We start from the raw sequence: 16,123 nt of genomic DNA on the forward strand, positions 1-16,123 counted from the left end.
AGGTCATGCATAGGAAATTGGGATTCATAATACTACATTTTGTTAAAAACAAATATATAATATATATTTGCATAAACACACCCATAATTAAACTTTATTTAGGTTAATTGTCCTTCTGATGCTGTGTAATAGTCCGATGTCAATATCCATATTTCAAATGATTCCCTTCTATCCTGGGACTATAGTGAACACGGACTCCTTTGTGTATTGTAGACTGATGTGTAAAACAAAATAAATAAACACTGACTATAACATTACATTGTGATACATCTGAAAATGACAAATGGGGCTGGACTTCTGTGGGGTCAAGGATGTGTGTGTGCATACTGTTTTAAATGATGCTGTAACATTTACCAGTAATATAAATAGATATTTACCATGAACTGAAATATAATCAGTTTTTATTCTGGTTCTATTTAAAAAATCAACTACAACTTTAAAATATTTACAACATTTAAGCTATAACAAATGTATAGTTGGTATGCCATGGTAAACACTTTGACTGTTTGGTCCATTAAAGCTGGCAGTTTATAGGAATTAACACACAACCAAAGCGGTTAATAATAATAATAATAATAATAATAAATTGTTACATTTATACAATGAATGACATTGAATTAGACGAAGTCATTCATTGTATAAATTGAACAAGGACTGAACAAGATCAATTCAATTGTGATCAGACAAATTCAGGTGTATTTATGTAAATGTTAGCGATGTTTTATTAAGACCATAGTTCATTTCAGACGCTATTGAGTGAGTTACATTGGGAAAGGCTAACAATTAGTGTAAGGCAAATAGCTGAAACAATTAGTCCTGGGTATGGGGAGTCAGGCTGCAGAGGCCCCGCAGATCGTGGCGCAAACAAAAAGTTGCGCTCCTGGTAAACACGTACCCGGGCGCCTCATTAGCAAGTGAATGGATGATGAGCTGTCAGGTAACAAGTCTTGAGGACGCATGTCAATTTCCTTTAATGTTCTCAGCTACTTGTTAAACATGAAAGGGGGAGGCTGAGGGTATATAAGACACCCCTAATCTCCCAGCAGAGGAATTTGTCATTTGTCACCGGCCTCAAACATGCCATCATTGGGAGCAGTGTCCGCTGCGCTGCACGCATCTCTGCTGGTGCTGCTGGCGCAGGGCATCCACAGATCCAGGGATGGAGTCTATGTGCGGCCGCAGCATCGTCTCACGGTGATGGACAGAACCAGCGTCCATCACCTGCCCACCTACATGGTCCATCTCTACAGGAACTTCAGGTCCAACTTTTCCAGCCCTATGGATACGACAGAGCCGAGGAATGCGGACACAGTGAAGAGCTTGATGGCCAAAAGTAAGAGCTGTTTTTTAAATTTTATTTTATGTCTCTCTAAAAATGCCAGAGGTCATACAAGGGAATTCACGAGGCTCCCTGGTGATGGGAGGTTTGATTCAGCTTATTCTTAGAGGAGTTTTGACTCAGCTCAGACAAACACCATCCTCTTTAGATGTTAGGTTTTTTAAGTTGTCCTGTCAAAGCTGTGCGCCAGACGACCTCAGAGGGCTCCAATCCACATCCCTGAATAACCACACGGGGATCAGCGTGTGAAAAGGCTGCTTTTCGGTCTAATTCTCAAAGCAAACCTCCTTTTCCTTAAATAGGTGATGTTGATTAGCTATCTCGCCAGACATCCCCCCTATACAAATCTGTTGTTAGGGAAAATCAACAACTTCCCTTAGTTCTTTTTTCACACTTGGCTTGATTAGATTAGAGCTGCGGATTTAACGGTGGCACGGTGTTAGAGTTATTACCTATGTGTCTGACTGGCTGAGGATATGCAGTAGCCGGAACACCCAGAGCATGGGTGTATTCAGTGATAGGTCTGGGCTCCGGGTTCACTTTGAGTGGATTAATGACCCAGGATGGTTCGCACGTCTTGATCAACACTCCAAGGAATGGGCCAGTTGCAATGCTCAATTCTTTAATCCCGTAGATTAATTTGAACCACACCTGTTCTCTGAATCACAATAGAGTGTCCACACCCTCCTTACTGATGGGTGCAGCACCTGTCGGTTTACACTGACTGGAACAATGACTATTTACTGGTCCTAAGCTTTGATTTGCTCAAATACCCATCGATATACGCATTAATCGCGGTGAAAAACGGTGATACTTCTACTTAAGTACGTTGTACTCGTGACCTGTCCGAAGAAAAGACAAATACAAATCATCTCTGTGCAAGAGCATTCATAATTACAACATAAGTAATAAAACTGACATCACCTATAATTATTATTCAATTTTTTATTATATTGTTGCACTATATTTTGGAGGATTTGGGGGAATTATTTTTCATGAGTATCATAGAATACTGAGCATTAAATATATCACTACTGTCCTCAAAAGTATTCATTTAACTATAAAATCAGAATTAATAGATAATTATAATATATATTCTAAATATACAAGGGGTGTCATAATAAGAGACGCAAATGTTTTTATTATTTTACTGTGTGTCAACTCTCAGTGTATTAAATCAGAACAACATACAGTATATTTATACTTCATGGAGACACACCAGCAAAATAAATATATCTTCTTAACACATTTTAAAAGGTTACATTTGTTCCATACTAGCATTCTGCATTTTTAATGTGTGTTCTTTTCAACCTGTAAATTATCTTATCAGCAGATTACATGAAATCTTTAATCCTAATTATGTTGAAACTGTCAACATCGATAAGAAATGTGATAAAGTGTGAAGGCACAATGCTAATTTCTCTTCACTTCACAGGTTTAACATACAGACACAGGAGCTGGGTTGCAACCTTTGACCTCCATACCCTGCTGGCTGAGAAACAGATCCAGGCCGCAGAGCTGAGAGTCAGTCTTCCACGGACACAGAATTCTCGCAACATCTCTGTGAAGGTCTATCACCAACAAGGTCATGCATGCCATGTGTACAAGAGCTGCCAAGAACAGCAGCTGGTGGGGCTGCTCACAGAATCATCACTGGTCACTTCATCACAGAGCTGGAAAGTGTTCAACATGACCCGTCTTCTCTTGGACTGGCTCAAACAGAAGTCCACCACAAGAAATCGTCAAAAGAGAGTGTCAAGAAAAAGGAAGGAGGTAAAAACAAAGAGCGGCCTGTCGCTCCCTGACCAACCCATCTATGCGGTGGGTCCCAGAAAAGAGCAGGATGTTGGTGGCCGAGCCTTTCTGGTCGTCTTTTCACACACTGGCTCCGATGAAAACTCCAAGGCCAAAGCAAGCTTACTTCATACAGCTGAACAATCCAAGTTCTTGTCTGCTGCTGAAATCAAAAAGGCCCGCTGGCCGAAAAGGCGCAGGAGCAAACGGGGCCACAGAGAACAGACAGTGAGAAGCCCTCAGACATCCAAAAGAGGGACTGAAAAATCTCTCTGTCGCAGAGTGGATCTGCACATCGACTTCAACCAGATTGGCTGGGGCTCCTGGATCATCTTTCCCAAGAGATATAATGCCTACCGTTGTGAAGGCTCCTGCCCCAGTCCTCTGGGAGAAGACCTGAATCCAACAAACCATGCCTACATGCAGGTGAGTAGTGATTTACCAAGACATATTGGAACTATTTAAACTGTTTAAAATGTCATGTATTTTGTGTAAATTGTTCGGCATCTCTCTTTCCAGAGCTTACTGAGGCATTACCGTGTAAATAAGTTCGGCATCTATCTTTCCAGAGCTTACTGAGGCATTACCATCCTGACCGAGTGTCGGCACCCTGCTGTACCCCAACCAAAATGAGCCCGCTAAGCATGCTGTACTACGAGAACGGCGAGATGCTCCTTCGACATCACGAAGACATGATTGTGGACGAGTGCGGCTGCCAGTGAGCCCTGCAACAGCCTTCATGACAAGGACAACAAAAAAAAAGACAGTACAGAAGAAATACAATTTACCAAAATTTGCAAAAGCAAAGAAAAACACTTAACTGGGAAGGAAAAGCTCTTTGATGTCGTGTGGCTGTACACAGGAGACTGCGGCTCATCATGAAACGTGTGAAGCAATGACTTGAAATTTGCAATGTGAGCTGTGTTGTGTAGAAAGAACAATGCCAGGTTAATATGTGATGAAAATTAAATTTGATGCTGTAAAGGCCTCCAGCTGTGAACATTTGGTACAAGCTAATGTAAAAATGTATTATTTTAAATTATGAAATTAACATAAAGATAAAATGGCAACATAAATGAATATTTCAGCACTGACATATTGTATATTACCTCTTGTTTACCTGTATATTGATGTATATTTATTGTAAATATTAAAAAGAAACATGTATTTATGTGCTTTTGCAAGTTAAAATGTGAATTTTTATTATTTACAGTATGAAGCTTGAACGCCAAGTCTTCCCATTAAACATTTTCCTAAATATAAATGAAATGTTAAACCCAGCATTTGTGAAAATAACATTGCAATTTTAGAAGTACATTCAACTACTCAACTAAAATGGGAATATTTCACCAACGAGTTAATACCAAAAGTGTCAGGACAGTGAATGGGGCCCTGCAAGAAATTAACTGTAGGCTGTAGATTAATCTTAGCACATCTCAAGTATTCAAATAGATCAAATAGAACAAAAATAAGTCTCAGACATTAGTGTCCTGATTTAAATTGTCTGAAATTGTAGTTAACTCAATACGTTAAGTTTTATTAAAAAAACTATTGAATATCCAGGGCCTAAACAATACTGGAAACTAGGGTGCAAATGACTTTTTGGAACATCATTTCCATTTTACCTAGATAATTATCACTTTGAAGTGTTTTTTTTTTTCCTCTTTTTTTTTAACATTTTTTATGTATATAGTGGGAAAATGTATTTTTCTGAAATAAAGCTGGATATGTGAAACATTTACATACTGTTCAAAAATCTTTGTTGAAAACAAAAACAATATAATTTTCTGGACAGGTTGAATAATTTTGGCCTTAGCTGTTCTGTAGTTATTGGTTTATGTAATAATACCACAAATAATCTAAAATGTAACACTAATACATTTAAAATAGTGCTCTGTATGCAGAGGGAAATCCAGCACATACTAAACAGTGGTTGCTAATTCATAACAAAGCTATACTCTGTTTGACAGTTCTATTTTTCTAAAGCTCTTTGTATTGAAATGCTACTGAAAACACACCAGTAACCAGGAATTTTCCAGTCATGACTGTGACTGTGGTTAGACTAGGAGTAGAGGACCGTGAGTAAAAGGTAAGATATCATTCAAATGACGTTGGGAGACAGGATTTGAATTGTATTAATCCAGTATTAGTTTTGGCATATTTACCTAATCTGACAGTTTCTTTGATTTGTTTTTTAAGTAAAGATGATTAAATTATGGCAAACATTATGTTGCCTCTGGTGCAGAAATTCAAGTCAATATTACAAATGCATTTAGTTTTCATTTATTTATAATTCATTTATGTATAATTATTATTATTTATAATTAAATGACACAAGCACCGAATACTTTATTCTAGTATATGATGTATTACATGAAAACTTTAACTTTAAACATAGGGTTCATGTAAAAATGTATTTAAACATGTTTTAACAGCGCTTAAGCTTGTACATAACAATAACAAGGAAAAAAGTATTGCTATATTATAATAATAATAATAACAATAATAATAATAATAATAATAATAATAATAATAATAATAATAATAATAATAATAATTATTATTATTATTATTATTATTATTATTATTATTATTATTATTATTATTATTATTATTATTATTAATTGTAGTAGTAGTAGTAGTAGCAGTAGGAGGAGTATGATAAGTTCTAATTACAATTTACAACTAACTCGATCATATGCGTTTTTCTAGCGCGGCGCTGACACTCGCAACGTTTATCCGACAGCTGTTTAGTTAGCAACCTAGCAACAACCCCCACTGTCATTTTTACACAATGAGAAATGTTTATCCATAATACACTTTGACAGTGGTTGTTCCCTGCCAAACAACAGAAAAATCAGGTATCAACACAGGGCAGGGGTTTTCTTTTAAATTAATACGGGAACATTTTAATACATTTTTATTCCTGTAGGTTAAAAATAACTAATTTACTAAAATAGATTGGGCGGATGTAGCTAACACTAGCTGGAATCCGCTACCTGGAGCTTCAAGTGTGGGTAAGCGTGGGTTCAATGAAACAGTTCTAAATTCATGTTAAACGTACAACTGCAATGGTTGGACTTAACATTTGACACAAAGCCTTTTAACTTTTATTTGTGTTTTGTGAAACTATAGTAACTCGTCGGAGATTATCTGCCTTCTGTTGTGCCCATAGATATCATATAACATGCGTATAATAACATAGGTTTAATTTTATTAGATTTTTTAAAAACATATTTTTACATACTCAGAAAAACCCGAACACACTATATGTGCTACAAGTACAATTATTTTTTATCCGCAGGAAGAATAACAGCTCAAAAATGGCAGAGGCAGTCGCAAGGGTGGCCCGTATAACGAATGAAATTGTAGAGGAAGGCAAAGATACTTTAGGTGAGACTTCTTTTGTACAAATGTATTTTCTACTGTTGTCATTCTATGCAATTTATTTGAAGGAAAAACTTTGATTCAGGATTTCCGTTGCTGCTATTTCACATTTAACCACAAGACGGCGACAGAGACTAACTGTAACTATGTACATTTGACTAAATAAAGCTAAAATCCCTTCAGGTTTAGAATAAATATAGTTAACTAAAATAAAAACAATCAAACAAACATTAGGGTGAAAATGTTGATGTTATATATTTTTTTCCTACAGATTTGTCAAACTGCAAGTTGGTGTCATTCCCAGATGGTGTGTTCAAGATCTTGATGAGTGTCTTAGACAACATACATATTGTTATATTGGCTAATAATGAGTTGAAAGTAATTTCCAGCAAATTCTTCTCAAACTTCCCTCAGATGAAAGGTGATGTATCACAAATACAGCCGTTAAACTAATGAACAACCAGATTTTATATTTGTAAATGTCAAGCCCATACACAATATTTAATTACATATATATGGAAACATCTTTCAGAATTGGACTTGCAAGGAAATGTTCTCACCAAAGTGCCAGATGTGGTGGAAGAATTAAAGCACTTGACCAGCATTAGTTTGGCCAATAACAAGTTCACCATCTTCCCAGAAAAGCTAACGGAGATAGCCACGCTAGAGAGGATCAACCTGGAGGGAAACAGCATCACTGGTAATAGTCATGATATAATTTAATAAGTTGGTGGTTTGAATTTTTTGTGTGTAGGATGTTTTTTGCATTACTTGCAGAAATCCCAGTGGAAAAACTCTCTGCCATGCCAGCACTGAAGTGGATCAACGTGAAGACCAATCCCTTGGACTCAAACACCCAGTCTGCCCTGCAGTCCGTCCAAAAATTTGAAGTGTTGTTCACAACCGATTCCTGAAAGATGGTTTGAAAGACACATCACACAGACTGCATACTACGTGCCTTTCACAGTGTTCACGTTTTAAAACAAAGGTTTTTGAGAACAATGGTCTCCTTTGTTTTTAACTTTACTGCTGCTCCTCTAAATTTGGTCCACTATATATATTTTGTACTGCATAAAGGTACATACATATATAAAGATTATAAATATAAATATTTATTACTTATTTAGAAATGTTTAGTTAAAGTATTTTTCTTACTCAGGACATTGCTTTATTTCTTCAACTATCTTTTTTGCTGGGTGCATATTATTATTTACATTTTTTTCCAGTTTCAGTGGTAGACAAAGAATGAAAAAGTTTTTGCTGAACGTATTTATATAATATTTAGTCAACCGTTATTTGACAATTGTTTTAAATTCTGAAACAACATACAAGTGGTCTCACCATCTATCATCTATCATCAGAGGAAGTTGTTGACATAAAAAAGGCAAAACATTACCGAGAAAAATATTGATAACCAATAAAAAAAAGATAAAGAGCAGTACATTATAATAGTTCAATATGCACAACTCTCAGAGGACAATCTGCTTTTGCAGTAATGTGAAATACTGTATTTTTGAAATGTTTACATTTTATTGGTTTCGACACCAAAGGCATTTTTCTGAATATTGCAGTTGCTTTAAACAGGAAACTACTGATAAACAACAAGTCTTATGTTTTCTGCTTTCATCATTTTGCCTGTAAATTAATTCACATAGCTACTGAATTTAGGTCAAATATGTTTCAGTGCAACATGTAAAGCCAAGTCAATTTTATTTATATAGCTTAGTTTTACATGAAACGTTTAATCCCCCTGTACCCCTCCCCCCAAGACAAAAAAAAAAAAAGTACAGGTGAAATAAATAAGGGATTCATGTAAAGTCAATACAGGACACATGCAGAAGCTTCAAAACCAAAGCTATAACTAAAGATTCACAAGACCTTTAATTAAGAAATGTCTTATTTTTTAGGAGTTCAACAAATATTTAAAGTGACCCATAAGTATGTTATCAAATAGTTACATAGGCAAAAGTCACGGCATGGTCACTCTACCTAATCCTCTGTTAATTGGCTTAAGGCTAACACCAGTCAGCTCCATCTGTTTTTGTCTGGAAGAACACTCCAGGCCTCGCATTTTCAACAAAGTGGACGAGTGGAACACCAATCACTTCAAACGCAGAGAGGCCTGAAACTCCAGTTCTGGTTAGAGGAGAATAAGCTCCTGGTTCTAATTTGGTTTTTTAAATCCTGCTTCTCCCTGAGGTTTGATTAGTTGTGTTTGGTCAGGATGTCAGAACCAACAGCATGGTCCTTGTCATCTGCTCCCTGTATTCTGTTCAGCAGCTCTGCTGTCACATGCAGGCTTAAACAGTGCGCATGTCTGCTCCTCTGCCTGGCTGACCGCCTGTCAGTCAGGAGCTGATTAGTTTTACACACACACTCACACTCACACACTTCAGAGGGAGAATTTTGATTTTGAGAGATGAGCTTCACCATCGAGGAGAGAGGCAGACCCAACACCCAGGAATACAGAGTGTTTTTCAGTAAGTATATGCTCATTTGAAGGTATAAAACAACTTTAAGCAAATGTTTTTGTTGTGATGTTTCCAATAAATCAGTGCTGAAATGTAAATTCCTGTCACAGAAAACGCTGAGGGTAAATACATCTCACCGTTCCACGACATTCCCATCTATGCTAATGAAGCCGAGGTGAGTGTTGTGTTTCTGTTAATCTGTGGTACATAAAGTACAGTGAATACTTTTGGGTTTAAGGATCACATCAATACAACTAAGGTTTTTGTAGAATGAGCCTATCTTTGTACAGACTAAAAATTAAAAATCAAAATCAAATTAAACAACTCTGATCCCTTTGTAGAACATTTTTCATGCTGTGGTGGAGGTGCCCAGATGGACTAATGCAAAGATGGAGGTACAGTTGTTCAAATTTCTTTCACTTTGCTGCATATTTCTAGCTTTTAGCCTCATGATAAAAAACAGTTAACCTCTGCAGTTTTTACACAGACCTTCCCTTCACTAATGAATATGCTGTTTTAAATCTGGGTTTCTTAGATTGCCACCAAAGAACCACTGAATCCACTGAAGCAAGATATGAAAAAGGGGAATCTTCGCTACGTAGCTAATGTTTTCCCTCACAAAGGTTATATCTGGAACTATGGAGCAATTCCTCAGGTAGGTGTTGCTCAAACCGCCATAATACATTGTCACAGAAATAATATATATACACACATATATATATATATATATATATACCTCACAAAGGTTATATCTGGAACTATGGAGCAATTCCTCAGGTAGGTGTTGCTCAAACCGCCATAATACATTGTCACAGAAATAATATATATACACACATATATATATATATGTATATATATATATATATACAGTATATATATATAGCTAGATAGACAGATAGATAGATGGATAGATAAAATCTCCCTTTGTTTGTTTTCTCAGACATGGGAAGACCCCAACCACAAGGACAGTGACACGGGATGCTGTGGAGACAACGATCCGATTGACATTTGTGACATTGGCAATAAGGTCTTCCAAAAAAAGAAAAGTTTGTGATAAAGGAAAAAAATGTGATTTCAGGTATAAAACAGTGTTTGTGATTGGTAGGTGTGCTCCAGGGGAGAGATAATCAAAGTGAAGGTTTTGGGAACTCTGGCTTTGATCGATGAGGGAGAAACAGACTGGAAGGTGATAGTGATCAATACTGAAGACCCTGAAGCTGCTGACTTCCACAGTGAGAACATAACTCCACTGCAAGGCTTTTGCTGCTGTCAGTTTATCCTGTATTCAGACTTGTCTGCATTGTTGCTGACTGGTTGCAGATATCGAGGACGTCAGACGACTAAAGCCTGGTTACCTGGAGGCCACTGTGGACTGGTTTAAAAGATATAAAGTCCCCGATGGAAAACCTGAAAACCAGTTTGCTTTCAATGCAGAGTTTAAGGACAGGGTAATTTATTCTTCATCTAAATTAAAATTTAACATAATAATAAAAAGTTATTAATCTAATATGTACATACTTATGGTACATTTTACTTTCCAGGACTTTGCCATTGCAACAGTGAAGAGCACTCATGAGTTCTGGAAGGCACTGATCATGAAGAAAACCAATGGTGGCGAGTTGAATTGGTAAGAACAGCGATGCTAACGAAAGGAAGTAGAAGTGAAAATAAAGCAAGCTTTTGCCACTACATGTTGCAAATAATGCACTGCAATGCATGTTAGATGTAAAGTATGATATCTAATGTTAAATTTGTCTGTGTTTGTGACAGCATGAACACAAGTGTCTCAGACAGTCCATTCTGCTGCTGTGCTGCAGATGGACAGGCTGCAGTCAACTCTGTAAGTTCATGGTATTTTCATATTGATATTAAGAGTAATTGTATTATTATTATTATTCTTATTATTAAATCTTAATTTTAACAACGCTTCCAGACAAGTGCATTTGGACCAGAAGAGCCTATTCCAAGTACAGGTGAGTTTGTGCTACTATTGCTTGTTTTTACAGTACATTATATATTTTTTTATTAATGGCTCACATGCTCTTTTTTCAGTTGATAAGTGGTTCTACCCTGACAAGTAGGAATGAAATACCAGGCCAGATACAGATCAATTACTTCTTTGTCTTTCTGCATCATTTTTTCTGCTTATTGTACAAAAAGTAACTGCTTGTCATTTGTAAAGTCCAGACTTATTTAAAGAACTTTGAGTTACTTGATGTTGTGAGTCATTACATCTGGAACATAATAAAACCTTAATAAACTCCACAAAATATTGTTTGTGCTGATTATTGTCATAAACTACAGATACACACACTGATATCAGTTTATATAAAGGCACATTCATATGTCCTAGTGTCCCCAGTTAAGTCAGAGACAAGCCCTTACACTTTCCACAACTTTAAACTATTTGTCCAAGGCCAAGTCACCAACAGTAATGGCTGGACCGAGTAGATTTCCATGGTTACGAGTCAGATTGAAGGCCACTGAAGTAATGCATTTTTGAAATGCCCAAGGTTTTCAATAGTTCCAAGTTTGATACCTGAAAATGCCACAGCAACAATGTTTTATTTTACTATTAATATTAAATGCATTAAATATGAATACATATAAATATATAATTAATCATTTCTCAAACCATATACTCTTACAGTCTATAAAACGTTTGTTTTAAGGCTTTTGCACGTTTAGGACTGAATTACGCAGACGCTCAAAGATGGGATTTTGCTTTTAACACTATTTGCCAACAGAGGGCGTTAATGTGACAACCAGATAAAGATTCCAAATAAGTACAGCAAACGGCAAGAAGAAGAACACCTGCGCGTAAACTGTCACTAGGAGACCGAAGACATCGAGCTGTCATCTCTGTCCGCTGGTGTCAGGTAAGTAAGCGACATATTTACGTGTTGTAACGTCACGCAACGTCACAGTACAGTCTTCATACACAACACTCGGCAATAACACGCGCTGAACAAAGAGTGTCATTGTTGCTGTGACGCGTGTCGGGCCAAAGTCCAGAGAGTACCGGAGGTTTAACGTCGGCTAACAGGCTAATGCTAACTAGAAACGTTATATAGGCTTAAACAAATCATAACATAAACATGTTAAATAAGTCATAATATTAATAAAACAGTACAATGAGGTTCCGCTGCGCTGCAGTCAATTACGTTTATAAATGAGGGCTTAAATGATAAATATATATATATTTGAGCTGCTGTACGTTTGGTTTAAGAATGATAATAAAACAGTGTTTGATTTATGACTTGTGGTACAAAAGTACATCAATAAGGTTTCGTGCCATTGTAAACCGAACGGAAATTATCATCTTATTCTGTACATTTTCATTCATGTCGTATTCAGTATCTTATACGAGCTGATGCCCTATTACAATGTTATTATTATGTGATTATCTGAAGTCATTGAACGTCTCTCAGGTTTTAGCTAATATTTATGATTGCTTAAGTTATTCTAAGATGAATATAAGCTGAAATTATAATTTATCTTTTAAGAATTTTATTTTTTATGGATCTTTTGTGTATTTCTCCGTACGAGTTGTCATGATCACAAACTCCTTCTTTTACAGGCAGAAAAACAAAGACATGTCGTTCTTATTAGACTGGATCTACAGGGGGTTTAGCAGTGTTTTGCACTTCTTGGGTGAGCACTGTTGAGGATAGGATTTCTGATAAAGCCATGTTGATTAACTAATTCATAAAAATGTACTATCTGCAACACTTTCCAGGTCTGTACAAAAAGAGTGGGAAGCTGGTTTTCCTGGGCCTGGACAATGCAGGCAAAACAACACTGCTACACATGCTAAAGGATGACCGACTTGGCCAACATGTACCCACACTGCATCCTAGTAAATACACCAACAGTATATACAGTAGCCAGTGATGTACTTGTAAAGTTTTGGTCTTTGTTAATCAATGTATTATCATCATTTTTTCAAGCAATTCATTTTTTGGTGCTAGAATTATGTAGTTGATTTACTTTAGGCTGGACATAATGAGTGAAAATAAAAACGTAACTAGTAATTATTTACTACCGTGTATAACAAGCACCAATATCAGAAATATTAAAACCATTTTTCCCCCCCACAAAGCGTCCGAGGAGTTAACAATCGGAGGGATGACATTTACCACATTTGATCTGGGAGGACACGTACAAGGTGATGTGTTCTCAGTTTTAGAGGAATGAGAATTATTACTTGGCCCTGAAAATGATTAAGCTGTAGAAGATTCATGAGTGAATAATAAAGTCAGTCGTCATTCTTTAAAGGTATATTTTATATGGTGCCACTAGATGTCACCCTAGCATCGTTATTTTAAACTTTAGCAAAGGTTCATAAAGCTCCACATTGGCATCATAAAACATTGTAACTGTCTTTGCAACCTCCTTATGTATATATGTTTTTGCCATTTCACACACACATTTAATTACCAGTGGTGTAACTACACACACAATAATTATGCAATGGAATTTCTACCATACTCTGATAACACATTTCTGTGGCTGCAGCTCGGAGAGTTTGGAAGAACTACCTGCCTGCTGTCAATGGAGTGGTCTTTCTTGTAGACTGTGCAGATCATGACAGACTGGCAGAGTCAAAAACGGAGCTAGACGTGAGTTTAACTATCACCGTTCCACTGTGATGTTTCAGTCAGAGTGCTGACTGATGTCTGGAAACAGACGGCTCATGGCGACGGTGCTCGTGTTGTCTGATTTTTCACAGGCTCTATTATCAGATGAAACCATAGGTAATGCTCCCGTGCTGGTGCTGGGTAATAAAATTGACCGCCCTGAGGCCATCAGTGAGGAAGCACTACGAGGAGCCTTTGTTCTTGATGGTCAAGTTACTGGGAAGGTGGGCTAAATTTAATCTACAATCCCCTCCAAAAGTATTTCTGTCCACGGAAGACATTTTTCTGTTTAAGATGATTAAGACACAAAAGTTCACAATGTTTGCTTTTATTTCCTGGTATTAACATTTAGATGTATTAAACAACTCAGGACACATCATCGTTTGTGTTGCACCACAGCAGTTTTAGGCGACATACCCCTTCCTTGTGATAACTGCCTTGCTTCACAGATGAGTTTGTTTGCTTCAGATCATAAGCAGTTCCTTTCTTTCTCCACAATTTGGCCTTCCCATGTCTTTGGTAGAGATTAATCCTGGTCTCATCAGTCCATAAGATTGTGTTGCTGAACTTTTGCAGCTCATTCTTGTACTTTCCAGTCTGGTCTTCCAGTTTTTACTGCTGTTGAGTGGTTTGCATCTTGCAGTACGGCCTCTGTGTTTCTGCTCTCGGAGTCTTCTTGGAGCAGTTGATTTTGATCCCTTGGTGATGTCACTTACTGATGTTTTTCAGTTTTTTCAGCTCTCACAATATTTCTGTCATCAACTGCACACCCGTTTGACGCCTGTTGCTCAGCACACCAGCAGTTCCTTTCTTTTTCAGTTCAGTGTTTGTCCAGAGGCTCTGATTGACTTTCCTTTTTTTCCTCAAGTTCAAAATGTCTTTCCTTTCTCCAATAAACAGTAAAAGCCAAGGCTTAAGTAGAATAGTCATGCAGAGCTGTTGAGTGTTTGAACAATTAACCTAATAGGCTACACCTGGGCAACAAGGTACACCTGTCAGTCACATGTTCATATAAAATGGGTGTGGTCTAACAAAGTGTGGTGTGTCCTGAGTTGTTCACATCTAGATGTAAATACCAGGAAATAAAAGCTGCCGTTCTGAACGTTTGTCTCATATTCATATTTGGATCTTAAACCCAAATGTCATCAGTGAACAACAAAACAAATGAATTTACCTTGTTTTTCTAAGACTGTTCTTAATGCCTGTGATTATCATGGATGGGTTTTTTTTTCATACCAACAGGGAAACGTGTCTTTGAAGGAGCTGAACGTTCGACCGCTGGAGGTCTTTATGTGCAGCGTGTTGAGAAAACAAGGCTACGGCGAAGGTTTCAGATGGTTAGCGCAGTACATCGACTGACACGCTGGACAGAAGCACAAAATCAGGAGAGATTTTCTGGACACATTTTTATGAAATGTGTTGAAGAATTTGTCTTCCCACCAAAACAAATGATCAGTCCAAATACAAAATCAAATCAAATTTTAACAAATGACCAATGTATTCAGGGTTAAGATGTTTCTATGCAGACCTTTAAAAGAGCTTAAGTGTTAATTTGATAACGTCATTCTGTGCAGCCATACATGAATGCAGTGTTATTTCTTTCCTTCATTAACTACTGCAGATGTGAACATTACTACGTTACAGTTATGTAGAAAAAGAAAAGAGTTACGAGGGACAGCCTGTGTTTGTGTCTCTTTATTATTGTTCATTGACGAATTGTGTAAATGATGTAAAATGTAAATGTCTGTACAGCAAACAGCTTGTGAAAATTTAAACTGATTATATCTGTATTAATACTTGTACTCAATATTGTTCTGTTATTATGTGCATACTTAAAACTTAATAATTGACTTGAATGAGAACATCCTAATGTGAACTTGATGTCTAGTTTGAATAAGACAGGGACCTCCAATCGTTTTTGCTCTGAGAGCTTCTTTTACAGAATAAAAATGGCAGAGAATTACTCATGTTGTGTAACATTTATTTTCACAGCAAATAAACTCAATAATATTTAATATTTCACTGTCCACATATCACATTTTGTATTAAAACAAAACATCATCATTATTATTATTACTATTATTGTTGTTGTTGTTATTATTATTATTATTATTTGGCAACGTGGTCCAAAGAGAACATCCAAGTAATTAAGGTCCAGTATTGTTCCGCCATTTTATATTTATTTATTTACAAATAAGCTGTTTTTATTTTTAACCTTCCTTTTCTGCATATTGTCGCCACCTACTGAGGTTGAGAGGCTGAGATATAAACTTCTTTTAAATCAGTATTATCCTTATTTTATTATATTTTAATTTGGCTTTCTCCTATCAAACGATAACTATTTTATTTGTGTTCCACAAGGGCAGTTTAGCGTAGGGACACATTTTATGAAGAAATCTTGTTGGGAAATGCGGTCGGTTGTTCGGTTTTGCTCCGCCAACAACAAGGTCCGGCCAAATGGTTGTGTGCAAGAGTCGCCCTCCGGTGGTTCA

General features: G+C 36.7%; 5 protein-coding genes across 10 annotated transcripts in view; all 5 read left to right on the forward strand.

Moving 5' to 3' along the window:
• The window catches only part of LOC103381923 (probable histone deacetylase 1-B), a 388,477-nt gene that overhangs the window by 96,729 nt on the left and 275,625 nt on the right, over window positions 1-16,123 (forward strand). The window lies entirely within an intron of this gene.
• ndr2 (nodal-related 2) lies at window positions 709-3,869 on the forward strand. The gene is made up of 3 exons (XM_008314563.2): window positions 709-1,333; window positions 2,775-3,559; window positions 3,703-3,869. Exons 1-3 carry the CDS (start codon window positions 1,078-1,080, stop codon window positions 3,853-3,855), a joined length of 1,194 nt encoding a protein of 397 aa, XP_008312785.1. The 5' UTR covers window positions 709-1,077; the 3' UTR covers window positions 3,856-3,869.
• Window positions 5,885-8,304, forward strand: lrrc20 (leucine rich repeat containing 20). 3 transcript variants are annotated; one of them, XM_008314561.3, is made up of 6 exons: window positions 5,886-5,994; window positions 6,094-6,150; window positions 6,438-6,526; window positions 6,792-6,941; window positions 7,053-7,220; window positions 7,298-8,304. In XM_008314561.3, exons 3-6 carry the CDS (start codon window positions 6,457-6,459, stop codon window positions 7,432-7,434), a joined length of 525 nt encoding a protein of 174 aa, XP_008312783.1. In that variant the 5' UTR covers window positions 5,886-5,994; window positions 6,094-6,150; window positions 6,438-6,456; the 3' UTR covers window positions 7,435-8,304. The 3 variants fall into 3 exon arrangements, with proteins under 3 accessions (XP_016889646.1, XP_008312783.1, XP_008312784.1); XM_008314562.3 differs by having other exon boundaries at window positions 5,895-5,994; window positions 6,066-6,150; XM_017034157.2 differs by lacking the exon at window positions 6,094-6,150 and having other exon boundaries at window positions 5,885-5,994.
• Window positions 8,448-11,279, forward strand: ppa1a (inorganic pyrophosphatase 1a). Its single transcript, XM_008314559.3, has 11 exons — window positions 8,448-9,000; window positions 9,102-9,166; window positions 9,333-9,386; window positions 9,527-9,646; window positions 9,932-10,018; window positions 10,097-10,223; window positions 10,312-10,439; window positions 10,533-10,618; window positions 10,762-10,831; window positions 10,925-10,964; window positions 11,044-11,279. Exons 1-11 carry the CDS (start codon window positions 8,940-8,942, stop codon window positions 11,070-11,072), a joined length of 867 nt encoding a protein of 288 aa, XP_008312781.1. The 5' UTR covers window positions 8,448-8,939; the 3' UTR covers window positions 11,073-11,279.
• sar1aa (secretion associated, Ras related GTPase 1Aa) lies at window positions 11,779-15,594 on the forward strand. Its single transcript, XM_008314558.3, has 7 exons — window positions 11,779-11,870; window positions 12,572-12,645; window positions 12,731-12,850; window positions 13,094-13,159; window positions 13,510-13,613; window positions 13,724-13,855; window positions 14,874-15,594. The coding sequence occupies exons 2-7, from the start codon at window positions 12,588-12,590 to the stop codon at window positions 14,988-14,990; spliced, it is 597 nt and encodes a 198-aa protein (XP_008312780.1). The 5' UTR covers window positions 11,779-11,870; window positions 12,572-12,587; the 3' UTR covers window positions 14,991-15,594.

This window comes from Cynoglossus semilaevis, chromosome 8 (genome assembly GCF_000523025.1).
Source record: "Cynoglossus semilaevis isolate Cse_v1.0 chromosome 8, Cse_v1.0, whole genome shotgun sequence".
In the NCBI taxonomy this organism is placed as follows: Eukaryota; Metazoa; Chordata; class Actinopteri; order Pleuronectiformes; family Cynoglossidae; genus Cynoglossus; species Cynoglossus semilaevis.

What these genes read in the sequence shown, in the direction of transcription:
- ndr2 (XM_008314563.2), top strand. Translation starts at nt 1,078, where the DNA reads ATGCCATCATTGGGAGCAGTGTCCGCTGCGCTGCACGCATCTCTGCTG. An exon ending in GAAGAGCTTGATGGCCAAAA is followed by an intron (nt 1,334 to 2,774) that starts GTAAGAGCTGTT and finishes TTCACTTCACAG; the next exon opens with GTTTAACATACAGACACAGG. An exon ending in CAAACCATGCCTACATGCAG is followed by an intron (nt 3,560 to 3,702) that starts GTGAGTAGTGAT and finishes CTATCTTTCCAG; the next exon opens with AGCTTACTGAGGCATTACCA.
- sar1aa (XM_008314558.3), top strand. Translation starts at nt 12,588, where the DNA reads ATGTCGTTCTTATTAGACTGGATCTACAGGGGGTTTAGCAGTGTTTTG. An exon ending in TCTGGGAGGACACGTACAAG is followed by an intron (nt 13,160 to 13,509) that starts GTGATGTGTTCT and finishes CTGTGGCTGCAG; the next exon opens with CTCGGAGAGTTTGGAAGAAC. An exon ending in ATGGTCAAGTTACTGGGAAG is followed by an intron (nt 13,856 to 14,873) that starts GTGGGCTAAATT and finishes TCATACCAACAG; the next exon opens with GGAAACGTGTCTTTGAAGGA.
- ppa1a (XM_008314559.3), top strand. Translation starts at nt 8,940, where the DNA reads ATGAGCTTCACCATCGAGGAGAGAGGCAGACCCAACACCCAGGAATAC. An exon ending in TCTATGCTAATGAAGCCGAG is followed by an intron (nt 9,167 to 9,332) that starts GTGAGTGTTGTG and finishes ATCCCTTTGTAG; the next exon opens with AACATTTTTCATGCTGTGGT. An exon ending in ACTATGGAGCAATTCCTCAG is followed by an intron (nt 9,647 to 9,931) that starts GTAGGTGTTGCT and finishes TTGTTTTCTCAG; the next exon opens with ACATGGGAAGACCCCAACCA.
- lrrc20 (XM_017034157.2), top strand. Translation starts at nt 6,457, where the DNA reads ATGGCAGAGGCAGTCGCAAGGGTGGCCCGTATAACGAATGAAATTGTA. An exon ending in GGAAGGCAAAGATACTTTAG is followed by an intron (nt 6,527 to 6,791) that starts GTGAGACTTCTT and finishes TTTTTCCTACAG; the next exon opens with ATTTGTCAAACTGCAAGTTG. An exon ending in AAACTTCCCTCAGATGAAAG is followed by an intron (nt 6,942 to 7,052) that starts GTGATGTATCAC and finishes AACATCTTTCAG; the next exon opens with AATTGGACTTGCAAGGAAAT.